General features: G+C 38.2%; 1 protein-coding gene across 13 annotated transcripts in view; it reads right to left on the bottom strand.

Moving 5' to 3' along the window:
* Window positions 1–10,845, bottom strand: part of Caprin2 (caprin family member 2) — a 45,791-nt gene extending 34,946 nt beyond the window's left edge. For 5 of the 13 annotated variants that reach the window (XM_076854251.1, XM_076854248.1, XM_076854246.1 and 2 more), the window contains exons 1-3: window positions 10,713–10,831; window positions 9,427–9,692; window positions 5,218–5,280 (exon numbers count right to left, since the gene is read on the bottom strand). In XM_076854251.1, coding sequence (XP_076710366.1) covers window positions 5,218–5,280; window positions 9,427–9,678 — 315 coding nt within the window. In that variant the 5' untranslated portion in view covers window positions 9,679–9,692; window positions 10,713–10,831. Of the gene's footprint in view, window positions 1–5,217; window positions 5,281–9,426; window positions 9,693–10,600; window positions 10,666–10,686 lie in introns of those variants that run through there. The other 8 variants (XM_076854255.1, XM_076854252.1, XM_076854259.1 and 5 more) reach the window with 6 other exon arrangements.
* Window positions 10,846–21,171: the final 10,326 nt, after the last annotated feature.

A 21,171-nucleotide genomic window follows, 5' to 3' on the forward strand; every position in this document is an offset into this window, starting at 1 on the left:
GAAATCAATGAGCGACCTCAAGACATTTATGATATTGTGGAAAATACATATAAATAATTATTTATTAATAGACAAACAATATCCTACAGGAAATTAAAGGAGCAAGTTTAAGATTTCTCAAATGAACACAGTTTATTTTAAAGAATGACTTTATTCATGATAATTTAACTTGAATCTATATGAAAGAAGGGCCAATTGAAACACAAAAAAAAAATTAGAGAACTTGCCAAACCAGATAAAGACAAATAAATTATCAGTAATTAAAATAGTATAGCATTGAACCCCTAGATATTGCCCAAAAGAAATGAAAACATGTCCACAAAAAGATGTATGAATCTATAACAGAATTACTCTTAATAGCCCAAAATAAAAACAATCTAAATATCCAGCAACTGATAAACAGATAAACAAAATGTGTGTAGCCTTATAGTGGAATACTATACTATATATACTATTACATGGAAAAACATGAAAAACATTAGGCTAAGTAAAAGACGCCAAATGCAAAAGACTTGATTTTATATGAAATGTCCACAAAAGACAAGCTTATAGAAACAGAAACAAATCAGGACACAAAAGGGGACTTCAGGGGTAAAATATTCTAAAACTGGACTGTAGTGATAATTGCGTAACTCCACAAATTTAGTATAAATCACTGAATTGTGCAATTATAATAAGTTTATTTTGTGACACTTATCTTATGCCTCAATAATCTGTTGGGAAAAGTCTGATAATACTAAGTTCCTATGAAGTTACAAAAAATTAATAACTCCTTGTACCATCAATATTAGTAAAAATTGGCACAATAATTTTGGGAGACAGTTTAACATTTTTACCCATAAAGTTAACTATGGGCAAACCTTACAGCCCAATGATATGTATATACCCTAGAAAAAATCTTTCTCCCATGTCTCAATAACATATATACATAAGATTGATGAAAGAATTGTTCAAAATACATCTATTTACAGATTACTATTAAGAAGAGAAAAATATAAAATACAGTTACTTGCATCGATAGAAAAATACTAAATATAGTGAGTGAAAAAGGAAAACTACAGAATATATAGTGTGATACCACTGATTATAAGGTGCAAAAAGTAGGTCTCACAGATTTAAGGGGCAATAAACAAAAATTAAATTAAAAGTGGGGAGAGAGTTTCAAGATCACAGTTAGGGGAAGGAAAAAATACTGGTAAGAACTAGTACTGACAATGTACTATTCCAGTTGAGAGGTGGTTCTGCTGCTTGCTTTACTATGCATTATAACTCTGATGCAACACTTTGTTTGGACCATGTTTCATAATAGAAAAGATAATGTGGCCTTCCATCTATAGAAACATGAATGGGCAGATAATAAAACCATAGCATATAATCCTCAGAGGGACATAAATCTAGAAAGGAATACTTCAAATCCATTCCCAAATGGTATTAGCTTTGAGCTACCTGACTTCCCATCACCCAATGTACACCAGTCCTTTCCTTATAGAGTAGAAGAGATTCTCTCCACCTGTGCCTTGGATCATATTTAATTATACTTTCAAAGAAATCCATATTGTGATTCTCTCTTTAGAGTTTTCTAACAGAGCTTCTCCCTCTCTGTTGATGCTTTAAATCAGCATTTAAAAAGTCCAAGTCATGGGCTGGGAATATAGCTCAGTTGGTAGAATGCTTGCCTCACATGCACAAGTCTGTGAGTTCAATCCTCAGCACAAAAAAAAAAAAAAAAAAAAAAAAAGTTCAAGTCATCCCCAAATAAGAAAAATTTAAAGTTCCTCTCTGACAACCACTTCTTTCCAGTCTCAGACAAATTTCCAAACTGATGGTCTCTATTTCCTTTTCAGACCTCATCAGCCTGGATTCTGCTTCTACCATTCCACTAGACCAGTTCTAATTGAAGTCAGTGATGTCAATCCCATTCTTTAAAGCTCTGGTATGGGTCTTTTATAATTCTCATTTGATTGATTTCTCAGCAGCCTTCAACAAAAAGGCACTCTCCTGCTTCATAAACACCTTGCTTCTCATATAATAAACTTCTATTTTTTCCCATTTACCAGCTGCTTATTTGCCAACAATATTTCCATTAACTTCTCTTACTTCAGTTTCAAGTACCTGTAAGATAGGCATAAAACCTACTGCACATAGATGCTGTAGAATTTAAATGACTTAGTACTTATAAAACACACAAAATGATGCATGAGCCCTAATAAGTTCACTGTATCTTAAGCTATTATCCAAACATGAAATGTCAGATCCTCAGGACTCTGTCCTCAGTATCTATTCTGCTTTCTATAATCCTTTCCAAGATAGTCTCATCTTCTCTTATGGTTCTATTAGCAGCCATATAGGTGATAAATCTCTAGACTAAACTTTATGCTCCAGGTCGTATACTTTTAAATATACACATACCCCATGATATCTCATAAGCACATTAAAATCAGAGGTTAGAGCCAAAATTGGTTTCAGGCTTTCACAGTTGGATAGCTGGCAAAACCATTTAATGAGCTTGGAAATACCAGGGGAAGGTTTTTGTTTTGCGAGGATGAGGTATAAAAAAAGAGATCAATTTTGTACTGAGATTTCTGTTTCACAACAAGGACACAAGAGACAAAAGGACTAAAGTCCCAAGAAAAGGCTAATAGTTAGAAAAATAATGGACAGTTCAGGTGGCCTACCTTGATTAGGCCAATAGAAGAGGAATGATGAAGAAAAGAAGATTCTATATTATTTTTTTTCCTTTTTGTGTGGTACTAGGAATTGAATGCAGGGGTACTTAACCACTGAGATATACCCTTAGCCCTTTTTTTCCCCTTATTTTGAGACAGTCTCACTAAGTTAGGCAAGCTGAATTCAAACTTGCAATCCTCCCACCTCCGCCTCCCAAATCACTGGGACTACAGGCATGGACCACTGTGTCCAGAAGACTGCACATTATTTAATGTGTTTATCAGTAGGTGCATTAATTACAACACAGGATCAGAGTTTAGCGGTAAGAGAAACCAAATCCTAATTCTTCAATGGCAAAAACTTCTGTAGAACCAAAGGTATCACTCAAGAACTCACTTGTAACTTGGTTCTCCATTTCAAATCTATATCTGAACTAAAACATATAGTTTTAAATGGAACTCTAAAATCAACTCAATTAAGATATTATCTTTGCCAGGCATCGTGGCACATACCTGCAATCCCAGTGATTTGCATAGCTGAGGCAAGGAGCATCACAAGTTCAGGCCAGCCTCAGTAACTTAAATACCCTATCTCAAAATAAAATAGGGCTGTTGGTGGTTGTGTGGGGTGATGACGATGTAGGTCAGTGGTAGAGTGCCCAATACAGACAAAAAAAAAAGAAAAGTTGCCACTTCAAAGTGGAAAAAAGAGCCATACAGACAAAACAAAGCTTTATTTACAATATTACCAATGTCTGTTGGGTTAAAGAAGAAAATCAAACTAAAATTATCAAATTTCTCACAATTAAAAATACAATATCAATACCTAACACCACTAAAGCAGTGCTTGACGGAAAAATCACACTCGAGGAATTTTTACAAATAAAATTTTTATGTTAGGAAAAGTAGCAAACAAATCAAAAGGGAAAAGAAAAAGGCAAAAAGTGAAATTTAAAACAAAAATCCAAAAACTAATTCTTAAGGAAAAAAAAAAAAAGTAGAGTGTGTGTGTGTGTGTGTGTGTGTGTGTGTGGTATGTATATATACACACTTTTTCTGCAGACATATATGTGTACATACACACAAACACACACCTATCACTAGCTAGCTTCATTAAGAATAAACTGAGGTCTGCCTGTGTAGGCTGCTAGCACTGAAGTGGATTGCACAGTGGGAAAAAAAGAAAGAAAGCCCTACTTGGCAGAAATATTTAAAGGTTAAGATAAATAATTTCAAGATTAAAAAAAGAAAGAAAAAGAAGAAGAAACTGAGGAAATAGAAACACAAAAAATTAAAAATAAATAGAAAGTAACCAAAGAAGCAGGAAGTGAAATTTTATTAAAGGGACAACTTCATTCCAATCTATGCAAATAAATTTTAAAAAGTAAATAAGTGATTTTCAAGAAAAAGGTTTTGAAAGTTGCTTCCAAAAGAAAAAATCTAAACAAAATCAATTTTCAAAGGGAAAAAAATGGAGAGTATTTTCAAAGAGCTCCCATTCCCACCTCAAAAAAAAAGTTCAAATAGTTTCACAGAGGAGCTCAACCAAACTTTAAAGACTGTGTATTATGGAGACACTACTGCCACATAAAATCAATGAAAAAAAAAATTAAGTGAATGAATAAGTGTAGTACAGAGACGATTTAGGACGGTGAAACTATTCTAAATGACACTAACGGTAGATGCATTTATCAAAATACATAGAATACACCAAAGGGGTTGGGAGTATGCCTCAATGATAGAGCACTGGCCTATCATGCAAACTGGGTTCCATCCCCAGCACCAATCAAAAAAGGAAAGAAAGAAAAAAGAATGAAACAAACAAAGAAAAAGAATATGCAACACTAAAAATTAACCCTAATGAACTCTGATGATAATGTGACAATGTAGGTTTATCAAATGTAACAAATGCATCTCTCTGATGAGAGGCTGGGGTAGGCAAGGGGGTACATGGAAACTTGTATTTTCTGCTCAATTTCCCTATAAACCTAAAATTGTTCAAAACTAAAGTCTATTAAAAAATAGGAGGCAAAAATAAATCTTTTTTATAAATTTATATAAATTTAAAGAAATTCTGAAAGAACAAAACGATCTATTAACAATGAGTATTCCGTAACATGAGAACTGAACAGTGAAAAGATGAGGTGAAAGAAAAACTACAACTTTTTAAATATTTCCTAGTTTCTGAACTGTATGAAATATTACAAATTTTAAAAACTAAACTCAGGGCTTGTTTTTTATCTTTAATTGACATAGTAACTGTACATGTTTGTGGGATAGAGTATGATATTTCAATACATATATACAATGTGTAATGATCATATCAGGGTAACTGGCATGTCCTTCACCTTGAATATTTATCATTTCCTTATGATGAGAACATTCAAAATCCTCTCTACTAGCTATTTTGAAATACACAATTATTTGTTGTTAACCTAATATGCATCAGATACTAATTCCTTTTGATCCATTAAGCCTCTGGTCCCACTAAATCCACCTAGAATTTTATTAAGAAACCAGTATGTTTGACAAAGAATCATAAGTCACTTACCAACTGGTCTGGATTAAGTTGCTCTCCATTTTTCAGACGATCTTTATAATCTTCCAGTTTGAGCTGCAAAAGAGAAATTTGTATCTACTATAATATGATTTTTTTTAAAAATCTGAAGCAAATAAATATCAGACTTTGTTCCCTTTGAAAACAAAGTTTCTTGAAGTAAGCCATCAATACTCAAGAATACCATTTTACCATAGGCAGAGAGCAATTAAATGAGTTCCAGTCATGGGGGTCCCGCAGGGGGGGGCGGGGAGGGGGGACATAGAATAATATTACTCTAGTCTCTGCACTGCTTCAGTGTAGCCAGACTCTTTGTTCCATACAGTTGAGCCCAGAGATTTCCCACTACTTTTTTGTGTTGTTGTGTCCAACTGCTGCAACAAAACCCTGGTGTTGGCTGACTTTAGAACAATATCTCATAGATGGAACAGCCTCAGCTCCAAGTACAACTTGAATACCACAGGTATAAGCCACTGAAAATGGGATATTCTGATGCTGGTATTTTAATTATTTCTACGGTTGCAATAGAAAAGTGCCTCTCTTGAGGTGAAACATTCTTACATGTAATAACTATGCACCCCAGGAGTTAGAGCAGTAGAACAGTGCTGAGTGGTGACAGGACAGTGTGACAGCTGCTTCAAGTTCATTTAGTTCTCACAACTCTGAGTTAGGTCTCTCATTTTACAATTTTACAAATGGAAGAAGTGGGTTAGGTGGTTGAGTTCCCTACATGTATGAATACCTCTGAAGAAGGAGCTCCACAAAAGTAAATTTTGGGCTATGTGACTGATGGAATCTGTGGTGATTTAGTGCCCCAGTGAAAGAGTAACAAAATTTCAAACAGATAAGGCCAGTTTGGGGGAAGGACCACAGTTGATCCATTAAAAATATAAAGTCTGTAGGGGATAGGAATGGTAGCAGAACACAACAGTCACTAATATGCCATTATGCAAAAATGTGAGTGTATAACCGATGTGATTCTGCAATTTGTATTTGGGGGAAAAAATGGGAATTCATAACATTCATAACCCAATCGAGTCAAATGTATGAAAGATGATATATCATGAGCTCTGTAATGTTTTGAACATTAAAAAAAAAAAAAAAAAGAATATAAAGTCTGCCGGGCACGATGGCACATGCCTGTAATCTTAACAACTTTAGAGTCTGAGTAGGAGTATCACAAGTTCAAAGCCATGCTCAGCAACTTAGTAAGGCCCTAAGCAATTTAGTGAGACCCTATCTCAAATTTTAAAAAAGTAATAAAACAGGCTGGGGATGTAGCTTAGTGGTTAAGCACCCCTGGATTCAATCTGCAGTACAAGAAAATAAAAAAAGAATGAAAGGTCTTAGAAAAGAAAGGGGAAATACTGAGGAATGATATTGGCCAAATTATATTGTTACACTGTGTGCCTATATGAACATGTAACAACGAATCCTATTTCATGTACAACTATATACACCAATACAAAATGTAGAGAAATAAAAGAATGTAAGGTCTTCATAGTACTTAATTGCTCTGAACCTACAGAAGTTTCCCAAAACTGGGCACAAAGGGAGCATCTATAAACACGTCAGATGTTTTTGATGTATGAAGCATAATGAATTGCAAAAAAAAAAGGGGAGGGTAATTTTTTTTTTCCAGTACTTCCAGGGGCACTTAACCAAGAGCCACAACCCCAGCCCTATTTTGTATTTTATTTAGAGAAGACAAGGTCTCACTGAGTTGCTTAGGGCCTTGCCATTCCTAAGACTGACCTTGAACTTGCAATCTTTGTGCCTCAATCTCCTGAGCCACTGGGATTACCCACCACACCAGGCTGAAAAAAGGGGATTTAAAAGGATGCTACAGTGCTAGATTATTAGCATATGAAAGTATTGGAGGTAATGGGCAAAGCTTTCATATGAAAAGAAATGTGACAGATTAGCAAAACACATGTAGCCCACTCCATGCTAGCCCAAGTTCACTCCTATTAACCAGTCTACATGTCTAGCAATTGAGATTTATTATTAGAGCCTGTATGCTAATTATAAATAATTCATTTTCCAGGACCTTTAAATGAAGGAATTTAATATTTTCAAAAAGAATAACATTATTCTAAAATTATAATAAAAAGGTACAATACTTTTCTCTTGCTTTTTTTAAATTTTTTTAATTATCAATGGATCTTTATTTTATTTATTTACATGCAGTGCTGAGAACCGAACCTACTTAGGCCTGACACATGCTAGGCACTGAGCCACAACTCCAGCCCTTTCTCTCTAGCTTTTTAAGACAGGGGTCTTGCTATATTGCCCAGGAGGGCCTCAAACAATTCTCCTGCTTCAGCTTCCCAAGTAGTTGGGACTAAGGGCACATGCCACTGCACCAACTCAAAGCATTTTCCTCTTAAAACTTCTATTTATAATTAGACTACTTAATGCACAGAGACTTACCTTAGTCAATCATATGTGGTGTTCATTTGGGCAATTTTGTCCTCCAGAGACATCTGGCAATGTCTGGAGATAGTTTGGGTTATCACATCTTGGGGAGTTAAGAGTGAGGTAGACCAGCATCTTTTGGTAGAGGCCAATAATGTCACTAAACAACCCATAATGCTCAGGATAGCCCTCACAACAAAAAAATTATCTGGCACAAATCAATATCAATGGTGTCAAGGTTTCAAGTTCTGCTCTAACCTCATACTTAAACTTATTAGTTCAATTACCTGCTGAATTATATGACAGTTTCCTAAAGGAAGCACAAATGTAAAAGAATTTCTTTCTAATGTTATAGTAGCCACAACTTATTATTTTTCACATTAAACTTGATATTTTATTTATTTTATTTATTTATTTATTTATTTTATTTAAGGAAATACATGAAAAATAAATTGCATTTTCAGTGCCATAATGATAACATAAACCAGTATATTTGTCAAGCATTTCTCAGGTTCCTCCAATATTGACTTTAGAGTCTAAAAATGCTTTCCCAGAAGCTTGAAATGAAAGCACGGGTACTGCCAGGTATTCAAAATTAAAGAGGAATAGTAGTTAAGCTAGAGAATATAGGTTTACATATATGTAGTTTCTCTATCTGAGGAAAGCCATTAATGAATCTCCATTAATAGTCCCACTTTGACTAGTTTTCATAGTGGTAGGGAATTTGTGCTGACCCAGGCAAATTCACCTTATGACACTTGTGATCAAATGCATACATTCAAAAGAAAAATGGTGAAGATACTAGCAACTGGCCTGTCTTTACTACCTTCCTAGCTGAAAGAAAGAAAGAGTGAAAAGAAAAGACAGGGTGAGGGGAGATAAAGTCAACCACATTTTTAAAATCTGGTTAAAACTGGGCATTGAAAGAAACTTCCCAGGATTAGGGGTATGGCTCAGTGATAGAGCACTTGCCTAGCATGTCTGAGGCCCTGGGTTCAATCCCCAGTACCACAAAACGAACTAAAAAAAAAAAAAAAAAAAGCAAAGCAGGCTTCCTAAGGTTTAACTAGATCTTGACATAAAAGTATGTACAAACACGTAGGTACAGATAGTTACCCACTCAGCCTTACCATCTAAATCAGAAGAGAATCATGACACAACAAAGAAACGTTCAGTACTGTTTCATAGGCTACATGACTCAGGAAATGGAAAATGATTTGGATACATCAGCATTTACTATAACTTTAAGCTGATAATAACCCCTGGGCCTTTTTACAAGGCTGTCCACAATACTTTCCCCTACCAATCTTAAACCAACATCAAGCAAACACAAAAATTAGTGCTGAAATATTTTTTGGCTCTACCATGGTTAAAGCTTCCAATGACTGCAGCAGCAATACTGCAATATCAACTGCTGCAGAAAGTCACAAGGAAAACAAGCTAAAAAAGCAGGCTTTTACTCATCCTTGAAAAGAAACATTAATTCTGTAACTCAAAAAATTTATCTGCCCCAAAATAACTAGCTCTTCAAGAATTTCAAGAGCAGTATGCATAATAGTTTTACTATGAAGAATACCGTCATTCAGCTGTGTTGAAAAAAGAAACAGAAGGTTTAATACATCCAATATTTAGCCTGCTTATTTAAATTGTTCTCAGACTAAATCCCAAGGTTAGTTAAATCTTCAGGAAGGAAGATCTGTGATTCTTGACATAAAGAAAATGTCAATTCTTTAACCCTTGTTTAAGATCATGCATACAGAGGGCTGGGAGGGGAAAAAAAGTTACCTTCTTTTTCTCGATGTTTCTAATTTTGTGTTTAAGGCATATGAGTCCATTATCAATATAGGTCTCATACGCCTGGGAAGGAGATGCAGCAGAACTGAGAGTAGACTGCAGGGGGCTGAGGGCCCGCTGGCTTTCCCCGTGCTGATTGTGGTTCACTTGGGGCTTGGCTGACTTCATATTCCCCTCTCTTCCCTCCTTTGAATGGCCTGAAGGTGACTGGTAACCAAAAGGGGATGGAGAGAGTTGCACCATTGAAACAGATGAAGCTGAAGGAGGGGGGAGGGGGAAGTTAAGAATAAAAGTAAACTAGAGGGATAAACCAGGCTTTAACTTCCAAGTCTAGACCCACTTTCTTAAAATTCTCTTCCACGAAAGTGAATTCAGAACCTAATGGTGCTTCAGATACTGGACGTCCATCCCATTAAAGTAATTAGTGACAACCACTGGCCTAGGCAAAATCTACAATATAGGGGATATTTCCAGAAATTTTGATTTTCCACATGGTCAGAAGAAGAACCCATAAGCAATGGCTTCCAAGCTCCTCTCTCCACTAAGGGCATATCACATTCTGAATAATTCTGTGATCAAATGATTTCTCACATTCACACACAAATAAGCTTTCCACGTTGGGACCTTTATCTAAAGCAACCACTCGAACCTCTTTATCTGATCTCTCATTCCCAGCCCCCAATCTCAATTATATGAATGACATTTAAATCTTAAAACTCACTCGCCAAGTGAACCAGCAGTTTCTTGAACAAGAATGTTAACTAAGTTCCCTTTGACTGCTCTAGAACCTAGAGGTTAAGTCCATCACTTCTGGACATTGTTAGCCAGGTACCCTCTCAAGCTGCTAGCACCCTAGTTGATTTTCGGTTGTTTTAGGCGAACCCAAAAATCACTCACACTCAGCGGGTTTAAGAGTTCATTCTAACAAGCCTTCAACTTCCCTCAGCAGTGGCCCTTGGGCACTGCCATCCCATTCCCATTAGGAGCATCTCCAAAGCAAGGGCAAAACAGGCCCCTGGCACGCCAGCGCTATTCCCGAGTCCCCACATGGGCCCGCGCTAGGGGCACCTAGACCTAGTGGTCACAAGCACCCTGAAGGGACTGACCCCTCCCCCTGCCCACAGCCCTTGGGGGCCACTTCTGCAAGGTCGCTGGGGAGGCCGACCTGGGAAGAAAGGCACGAGCCGCTGCCCTCGAGGACCCCGCCCAGCGATGCCGAGCCCCCCTCCACCTTGTCGCTGCCACCCGGACCTGCCCACCCTCGCCAGGAGGGTCACCTCCCCACGCCGCGCCGACCGAGGCCGCCGCAGCCCGGCTTCACCTCCCCAGGCCACCAAGGCCGCCGCTGCCGCAGCCCGGGCCCGCCTTCGAAAGCCCACGGGAGCCAGGCGAGCTGCGGAGGTGGACCGGCGCCACCCCGCACTCGCGTCTCCTCCTCCTGTCTCCTCCCTCTCCCCTCCCAGTCCTGGCCCGCGGCGTCTGCGGCGCTGGGCTCTCCGCCGACTCAGCCGCTCGTGCCCAGGCCCGCCCTTTCCGCCGCGCGCAGCTTTTATAAGCCGCGCCCCGCTCCGTCCCCCGCCCGCGCGCGCGCCCGTGAGCTGCCCCGCCTCCTTCCGGTATCTACGGTGCCGGCCGGGGGAGCTGGGCGTCAGTTCCCAGCCCAGCTGCGGCTGGCGGTCGGTCGGAAGAGGGCGCTTTCTCCAGCGGTTGCAAATTGCTGGGCACCAGGTGACCGGGATCAGGACGAGCGCCGGCAGGCTGTAAACCGCGCAGCCCTGCCGTGCGTTGCTGATTGCATTCAGTACTGATTGGCAGCGCGACCTTGAGCAGGTGATTTCAATGCCTCGAAAAGGGCAAAACGCCCAGGTGGGCAGTTGTGAAATGGCAGAGGCATTTTTGCCACTTGGGTAACACCCTTCATAGTAGGATGGGGAAAATCACTATTTCCAAAGCAGGAACTTGGCCTGTAAGAGCAGAATGCTCCACATCAGCATTGCCACAAAACTGTAGTAAGGCAACTCTGTATCCTTCAATAATAAGATTGTGTTTATTTGGGCTGTTATTTGTTGTGTGGAACGAATTAATTCACTGACACTCAAAAGCTGGTTAAAAAAAAATTATTTTTGGTAAGGATGCATAAAATTAGGAGGAAAGGTTGAAAATACATCAGAGTTTCTGAAGGAAAGGACAAGTGTTTCTGACCAACTAAACACGTTTTTAAAAATAAATAACTTGGCTCAAACACGTGTCCAATTGTTTTCATCAAATGGAATTGTTTTAGGTCTTGTATCTAAGGCTCTGATAAAAAAATTAAAAAAAATTAAAAAAAAAAAAATTTAGCCTAGCTAGAAAACAGAAAAATCAGGAGATTAATCAAGAAAACAAGGCTCCGGTTTTCCAGTTTTAACAGTCTGGTAGATTCCACACAAAAATTTTCTGTGTTAGCATTTTTTGATACAGTATTTTGCCATTTATTATCTGTGTTCTTTTCAGTTCCTGGTGACATTATGTACCCTAATGTTACATTTTAATTTTGAATCTCTGAATTTCATGTGGCAACATTGAAGGTCAGACAAATAGGAGAGCATTCATTTGACTCTTTGTTTATAACCAGAGAATGAACAAGCTGCTGAGGAGAGGAGAAAGGCTATGCCTCTCTTGACCACACACTAAAAGAGTGGACATGATTAGAAAAACTGTGAGGACTGAGGAGATAGCTCAGTGGTAGAGTTTTTGCCTAGCTCACTTAAGGCCCTGAGTTCCTCCCTGTACTGAAAAACAAGCAGAGGGCACATGTTTGAATCAAGGAGTTGGCACAGTTACAACATGCCTTATACAGATTGTATGTAGCTTGAGCTAATAATAAAACCTAAAAATGGTTATTTCCAGACCAGGCAAAACTATCCCTTGGGTCATATAGATCTCACCATAGATCCCAAATAATCCATTAAATGAAATAAATCATTTACTTCCAAACATATATTGCACAAATGAATCAAGAAAGAATGCAAAAATAAAAATAACTAATCAAGTCCAGTACAATACAGTCTATGTAAGCATAGCATAACATTTATAGGAGAATACACAATAATACTATAACCATGTCTTCTGAAAAATGAAAAAGATGATTTAGAAAAAAAAGCTTTCCAGGGCCTGGGAATGTAGCTCAGTGGTGGAATGGCCTGCCTTATATATGTAAGGTCCTGTGTTCAATCCCTCTCACCACCAAAAAATAAAAAGTAAAACAATTTCCTGCCAGAGGAGATCTTTAAAGCCAGCAAATCTGGCTTGTTTTGAAAAGAACTGCCCCCAAACTTTCATGTGTCAGTGATTTGATTTGTTTCCTCTTCCCCTATTCCCTATTTTCTATGAACTTAATTAAGTTCCCTTTGACTGCTCTAGAACCTAGAGGTTAAGTCCATCACTTCTGGACATTTTTAGCCAAGTACCCTCTCAAGCTCCTAGCACCCTAGTTGATTTTCGGTTGTTTAAGGCGTACCCAAAAATCACTCACACTCAGCCAGTTTAAGAGTTCACTCTAACAAGCCTTCAACTTCCCTCAGCAGTGACCCTTGGGCACTGCCATCCCATTCCCATTAGGAGCATTCCCAAAGCAAGGGCAAAAGGAAAACAGGCCCCTCTCACGCCAGCACTATTCCCAAGTCCCCACATGGGCCTGTGCTAGGGACACCTAGACCCAGTGGTCACAAGCGCCCTGAAGGGACAAGCACATGCTTGTAATCCCAGTAGCTCAGGAGGCTGAGGCAGGAGGACCACGAAGCCACCCTCAGGGACAATATGGCCCCTTGTCCTCCTGGAACTGGGTGGGAATTCAAGCTACAGCTATAAATGGCAAAACAACCAAATCAATAAAATAGGCAAAAACACTAAAGAGTCATCATGGATGGTTTCATTCTGACAAAAACAATCAGACTTTACATCTCTTGAAAATATGAAATGTTAAATATGCATTGTCTGGCAAGGTACCATCTCTGCAGGGTATGTTGCAGTCACTTATAATTAACTTGGCTTCATGTTGTTGAAACTGAAAAGACTAATTCACCAGAGGATGTGAAAGTTGGTAGCCTACAAGTGGAGATATGAGAAATTATCTTGGACATTTTGTTATGGGTGATAGAAGTCAGCTTCTCAGTGGTTCTGTAAGATTTTGGGGAAGGAGGAAGGGAGGGAGAAAAGGAAAAGGAGACAGAGAGGGAAGCAACCAAGAAAAATAAGAAGGCAAAGGAAGATAAAGATTCTTGGGGAACAATTATCACAAGTTTATTTAAAATATGGTACTTTCACATATTTTCAAATTGACAAGGTATCTCTTCAATATTTGAGGAAAATTTTTTTCATTTAAGTAAAGACTCAAGTAATGCAGACCTCAAATAGAAAAAAAAAAAAAAAAGTTTCCACAGTCATTTAGGGCAATTTTTAAAGAGAATTCCTAGTTTTTAAGATTAATATTTTATGGGCTTTTTTCATAAAATTATAATTACACATTCCTAGTAGTTTGGTTTATACTATTTTTTTTAATTACTGGAATTAATGCATTAATAGTGCTTTACCATTAAGTCCCTTTGAAATAAAAATCCTTTGGCGGAAGAATGACTCATGCAGCTGCTTCCATAATGAACCTGTCATGGGCTACCTTACATTTTCTTTTTTTTTTAATATTTATTTTTTAGCTTTAGGTAGACACAATATCTTTATTTTATTCTTATGTGGTGCTGAGGATTGAACCCAGCGCCTCATGCATGCCAGGCAAGCACACCACTACTTGAGCCATATCCCCAGCCCCTACCTTACATTTTCTGTGATGCTTTCCTACTTCCCTTTCCAGTATCCTCTCCCTACTGCCCAATTTGAAGTGCCTACCTTGGATTCTTTTTTGTTTGTAATTAATATCAAGTAAAAATTCAGACAGCAAGCTCTACCTTTCCATCAGCAGTTGAGCTACTTGTTATTTGATCTAAATGTCCCTTCATCTGTTTTATACTGATCATAATGTTGATATTCTTTAGACTATTGGAAATAGCCTCTTTAAAACTATATAGCAAGTCGGCTGTGGTGGCGCTTGCCTGTAATCCCAGTAGCTCAGGAGGCTGAGGCAGGAGGACTGCAAGTTCAAAGCCAGCCTCAGCAACAGCGAGGCATTAAGCAACTCAATGAGACCCTGTCTCTAAATAAAATACAAAATAGGGCTGAGGATGTGGCTCAGTGACTAAGTTCATTCCCCAGTACCAAAGCAAACAAAAAAAGAAACACTTTACAGCATAATTAAAGCTCAGCAGAAGCCTGAGCGAATGCATATTGTTCCTGTAGGTTGACAGTGAAATGATTTGGGGGTCATGAAAAAGAAAGGAAAATAAACAGTATGTTGATTTTCATTTTATATTTTTTAAACTATGTAGACTTTAGAAACCTTCACTTTTTTTTTTCAAAATGCCTAACAATTAATAAGTACAACATAGTGAGGAACAAGACAAAATGGAACTGCACTTAAATAAAATTCACTTAAATGTTTTTATTGATGCAAACTGTTTTTCTAGGAAAGAGATTCCCCTTCAGACACAAGTAGATAAAAGCACACACACAAAACACACACACACACACACACACACACACACACACAAAGTGTAAGTTGGATTTCTTAGAACTTTAATTTTATGACCTCTAAAATAAGATAATAATTCACAGGGATGTTTTGTTGACTAAATGTAAAAGTACTTAGCACATTGCCTAGCATGTAATACTAACTTTTTTTTTCTTTCTTTTTTAATTTTTTTTCCCAGCAGTACTGGGGATTGAACCCAGGGGTGTTTTACCCCTGAGCTATATCCCCAGCCCTTTTTATTTTGTTTTGAGATGGAGTCACTATACTGCTCAGGCTGACCTCAAACTTGGTGATCCTTCTGCCTCAGCCTACTAAGTCACTAGGATTATAGGTCTGTGCCATCACATACCTGGCTGGTAGTTATTCTTATAAAAGCAGTTTCCAACTCATGCTATTGTCTACACTGGAAGACTAGTTAGGACCCAGGAGGAATGCATCCCATGGAAACTTCTTGACCATTTAGACAGCCTAAGGAAAGGAAATAGGACACTGCATAAAGAACTCCTAAAACTGGCACCCCACACATCTCAGAGGAGTGCAAATTGAGAAGATAGCACAGTCTCCTTTCACATGCGTTGCATTTTGGGGGCCACCCAGACTTCTATAAATGTGTGCCCGGGGACATCACAGAACTTACTACACATGAGAATAAATTCTAGGGCTTCTTGCTCATGCTGCAGTGGGCATCTTCTCTCTAAGACAAATTGCCTTTGCTAGCTCTACCTACCACTACCACTATTAATGTTACCAATTCCAAAAGCGTCTTTTAGAGTTCAACTCTAAAAGATGCTTTTGGAATTGGTAACATTAATAAAATAATTAACAAAAGCAACTGATTCTCCTTCAAAGCAACCTGTGCCTTGTTTGTGTGAAGCAAAATTTGGAGGTGAGAGGTAGAGGCAGAAACTGAAACATGGCATCTTTTATCATATATAGAAAGAACTGGACTGACTCAGGGAGAGTTCTACTTCTGGCTCTTCCCATGATAGTTTGTGAACTTGGGCAAATTACTTAATTTGTCTGTGAAGAGTCCCATGATAAATCAAGTTGATAGCGGTTCTATCCACTTTTCTCTATATACTCTATCACCAAAGCCAGGCTTCATATTCTATGCGGATATAGCAACAGACTTCTCTGGATTTCTTGCTTCCTTCTTGGTACCACTATAAATTTCTCCTAGACACTGAAGCAGAGAGATATTTAAGAAGTGTAAATCATATAGAATTCCCTGTTTAAGAGTCATAATTGTTTTCTAAACTACTTAGAAAGAAAATCCATATATCTAAGATGGTGGGAGCTAAGTATATAGCTCAATGGTCGAACACATGCGTAGCATGAAGGAAGCCCTCGATTAAATCTCCAGTACCTCCCCTCCAAAAAATATGATGTTCATGATATAATCTTTCTGCCAGCCTCCCACCTGCAACCTCCCTGACATTATTGTAGCTGACAGACTCTAAGGTGGACCCCCATGATCCCCCCTCTAGATATTCATTCCTTGTGTGTTCCTTGCCCAGCAAGTGGGATCTGAATGTATTTAAACATAGAATACAGCAAAGGTGATGAGATGTCACTTCCATGAAAACATTACATAAGATGATAGTCCATCTTGCTGGGAGACTCTCTTTCCTTTGCTGTCTTTGAGGAAGCAAGCAACTAAGTTGGGAATAACCACACACACAGAGCTGAAAGCACCCTCCAGCTGACAGCCAGCAAGAGATTGAGCCCCTCAATCCAACAGCCACAAGGGATTGAGTTCTCCTACAACTACTCAAGCTCAGAAACAGATCCTTAATAAGCTTCAGATGAGACCCCTACCCTGGCCAACACCTCAATTACAGCTTTACAGAGAACCCAGTTAAGCTGTGCCTGAATTCCTGATCCACAGAATGAGATAATAAGTTGTTTTAAGATGCTATATTTGTGGTAATATTGTTACCTAGCCATATATAACTAATACTGTTGTCTTAAGCCACACTCCTCACCTACAGCCTGCCTACCCTGGCTTTCATACTGCTCTTCACATATGTTAAGGTCACTCCTTTCTAACCATCATCCCACACCCTAGGAGGTTCTTAACCTACATCTCCACTTCAACTGACTTTTTCTTGTCATTCAAGTTTTAGCTCTAATATTTTTCTTATCTACCTAAAGTAGTCATTATGACAGTAGCATATTATGTTTTAGTTCTCTTCATATGATTTTTTTTACTACATGCAAAGTTTTCTTTATTCTGTTTCCCTACTCTATAATGTGAGTTATTTGAGAGGAAGGACTTGTCTATCTTGTTTCCCATTATATACCTAGAACCTCAAACCGTGCTATAAGTAACATTCATTAAATACTTTGTTATCACTGAATAAGCATTGGGAGATATTTAAGCTCTTGCCAATATTAAAATAGTCTCAGATTTATAAGGGACATATGCATAATGTTCATGGTAATAATATTTATGATGTCATGAGTGGAAGATAGCGTGGGTGTTCATCACTGAGAGAGTAGATCAATGAAATTGGTGGATGCACACATGGAGTACTGTGCAGCAATTGGAAGCAACAGATCATATGTGCATGTGGGCATCTTCTCCATGGCTTGATTTAGAGCATAATGCCCAAGATTAAGATGGATATGATGCACATATTTTGCAAAAAAAAAAATACATATGCAGACAAAGAAGCCTATTTTTGTAAGAACCAGGCAAACAAAACTACATTAGATAGATTAGAATACATGTCTTTAAGAGAGAAGGAGCTGGGTGCGGTGGTGCACACCTGTAATCCCAGTGGCTCAGGAGGCTGAGGCAGAAGGGTCCCAAGTTCAAAACCAGCCTCAGCAAAAGCAAGATGCTAAGCAACTCAGTGAGACCCTGCCTCTAAATAAAACACAAAATAGGACTGGGGATGTGGCTCAGTGGTTGGGTGCCCCTGAGTTCAATCCCAAGTACCAAAAAAAAAAAAAGAAAAAAGAAGAAGAAGAAGAAAGAAAGAAAAGCAGGGGGGAGGAGATACAAGTGGGAAATGGGGTTAATAAGGAGTCAATAAAACAAGAGAGGAACCTTGTACAGACTAATAATGATACTGTTCTAGGAATTGAGCTGTATGATTAATTCTATCTTCTGCATCTGAGAGCAGAATTAAACAAAACAAAATTGTGTGATTCAAAGATCCAGAAGATTGTATCACTAGCCTAAAGCTAAGAAATATTGGATTGCATACTGGAAGGTGACCTACACTAGAAGTCTCAGTGTCATCCTTGACCCCCACCTTTTCTTCCCCCTCGTAATACTAGGCATCTAGGTTCTTCCAAATTTTATCTCAAATTATCCCACCCACATCCCGTGCGGGTGGTGGAATCTGGGTTTCCTCTGCGTGGAGTGAGCTGGCTGCAAAATAAAGCTATGAAGGTGGTGAAAAAAACACTACACAGAAAGTAATTTTAGAAAGCGGGGGTGGGGGGCTGGGGTTTGGCTCAGCGGCAGAGCACCCACCTAGCACGTGGGTTCCATCCTCAGCACCACATAAAAATAAATAAGTAAAATAAAGGTATTGTGTCCAACTACAACTAAAAAATAAATATTAAAAAAAAAAAAAAGAGGGCTGGGGTTGTGGCTCAGTGGTAGAATGCTGACTTGGCATGTGTGAGGCACTGGGTTCGATCCTCAGCACCACATAAAAATAAATAAATACAATAAAAGTATTGTGTCCACCTATAACCAAAAATAAATAAATAAATAAATAAATGAGAGAGAAAGAAAGAAAGCGGGGGTGGGACAGCTCTTTGACCTTAGGGTTCAAGCTTCAACACTGGGAAGAGAGAGAGCCCTTGTTTGGTTTATTTATGTGGGGGAACCATCAAAGTTTTTCTACAGAATGTTCTTTTGCCAAATAAGGTAGGAGGTGGGCTGTCAAGGCCCAAAGGGTAATGCCCAATTCCAGAGCTACAGAGGAATATCCCATTGTGTAATCCACTAAGTGGGAGGAGGCACAATATGACTTGCAACCCAAACCAAAATCTCCTTGGCTCAAGGCCAAGTGAAGAAGATTCTAAATAGCTCAGGAGTGACTTCCCACAAAATCAGTCTCCACCTATCATAGGTTTCTGTCATGATTAGACTTAGCCTTTCTTGCATTAGAAAGTATATAATGTATAACTATCTCTCTTTTTGTGACATTAGAGCTCTTAATGATCAAAGCCACATGTCTTTATATCTTAGTCTATGTAGTCACTTTGATTATATGAAACTAATGTTTATTCCAAAGGAAGAATTCGTGGGAGAAATATTGTTTGGGTTTTCAAATCTCATAACAATTTGTCTATGGCCTTCATTCTCAAAAGCCAATTTAACAGTTATAAATCCTTGGCTCATGTTTGCTTGCTAACACATAATGGACTGTCAGATCTCTGTGTTGCACCTTATACCTTTGTCCACTGAAATGTCCTTCCAACTTAACATCTGTCAAACTCTATTCATCCATTTCCGCCCAATGATGACTTCCTATCACTACAGAGTCTTTCCTGTCTGCTCTTTATAGAATTAAGTTCTATTTTCAAAAGTCTTCTTATAAAACTTTATACATTACATCACTTATACTTCATGCATGGCTAAATTTGTTAAGCTTTTCCTATGTGCCAGGTTCAGCTGAGCCATACAGTAGACTAATTACATGTAGTGTACCTCAGTAAAATGATACTGCTTCTACACATTTATGTTTGCTCTAGAATAAAACTTGCCTAAGCATCTAAGGGAAATAATAGTAAAAATAGTCTTTTAATCAACAGGCTTCACATATAATAAAAATGTTTCCAAGTAATGTAATTTCACCTCTATTCCTTCATTCCTTTCCATTTCCATATGAAAAAAATGAGTTTTTATTTGATCAAATTTTTATTTATGTGTGTATTAAATAAAAAAACACTCGAAGGGGGCTGTAGCTGTAGCTCAGTGGCAGAGTGCTTGGGTAACACTGGATTCGATCCTTAATACCATGTTAAAAATAAATAAATAAAATAAAGGCATGCTGTCCATCTACAACTCCAAAAAAAAAACTATGAGGGCTAAGGATGTGGCTCAGTGGTAGAGTGTCTGCCTGGCATGTATGAAGCCCTAGGTTTAAATCCTAGCACCATAAATAAGTAAATAAAGATATACAACAGTGCTTCCTGCTTTTTTTAAATTTAATATTCATTTATTTATTTTTCTTAGTTTTCGGCAGACACAACATCTTTTTTTGTATGTGGTGCTGAGGATCGAACCCTGGCCGCACACATGCCAGGCAAGCACACTACTGCTTGAGCCACATCCCCAGCCCTGCTTCCTGCTTTAAAAAAAAAAAAAAAAAAAAAAACTACACGATACAATTTATGTATTCTGGAACTGGTAGAATGCCATTTCTACTCCAAAGAATGCTTATATATTGTCATAACTATAGAAGAGCAAAGTATAAAGATTACATGTTGTTCTTAAGGTAACATCTTTAACAGGACTAGGTTTGTTTTTCATTCAAAATAATGTTATCATGCCCTATCATTCTTTAAACTAAATATGCTTCTTTGAGTAGAAGAGCTATTGAAATTATTTTGTTTAAACAGAGTTTCATTAAGAAAATTAATTTCTGGGGTTGGGGTTTGTGGCTCAATGGTAGAATGCTTGCCAAGCATGCATGAGGCACTGGGTTCAATCCTCAGTACCACATAAATATAAAATAAAGATATTGTGTCCACCTAAAACTAAAAAATAAATATTTAAAAAAAGAAAATTAATTTCATTTCTTCTCCTCAGAAATTTTCTGCCAAACCTTATAGTATGCATAACTTTTAAATAAAATATAAAAGACGTGTCTGCCTTATTTTAAAAATTGTGTAGGCAGTCATCAAGAATATAAACAAAAGGGCTGGGGTTGTGGCTCAGTGGTAGAGCACTTGCCTAGCATGTGCAAGGCCCTCGGTTTGATCTTCAGCACCACATAAAAATAAATAAACAAAATAAAGGTATTGTGTCCAACTATAACTAAAAAATAAATGTTAAAAAATACAAACAGGCTGGGCTCCGGATGCGCCGGCGGCGGCCAACACTCTGGGCTGCGGCGCCGCCCGCCCGCCCCGTGCGCAGAGCCCGA

This window comes from Callospermophilus lateralis, chromosome 4, assembly GCF_048772815.1.
Source record: "Callospermophilus lateralis isolate mCalLat2 chromosome 4, mCalLat2.hap1, whole genome shotgun sequence".
Classification (NCBI taxonomy): domain Eukaryota; kingdom Metazoa; phylum Chordata; class Mammalia; order Rodentia; family Sciuridae; genus Callospermophilus; species Callospermophilus lateralis.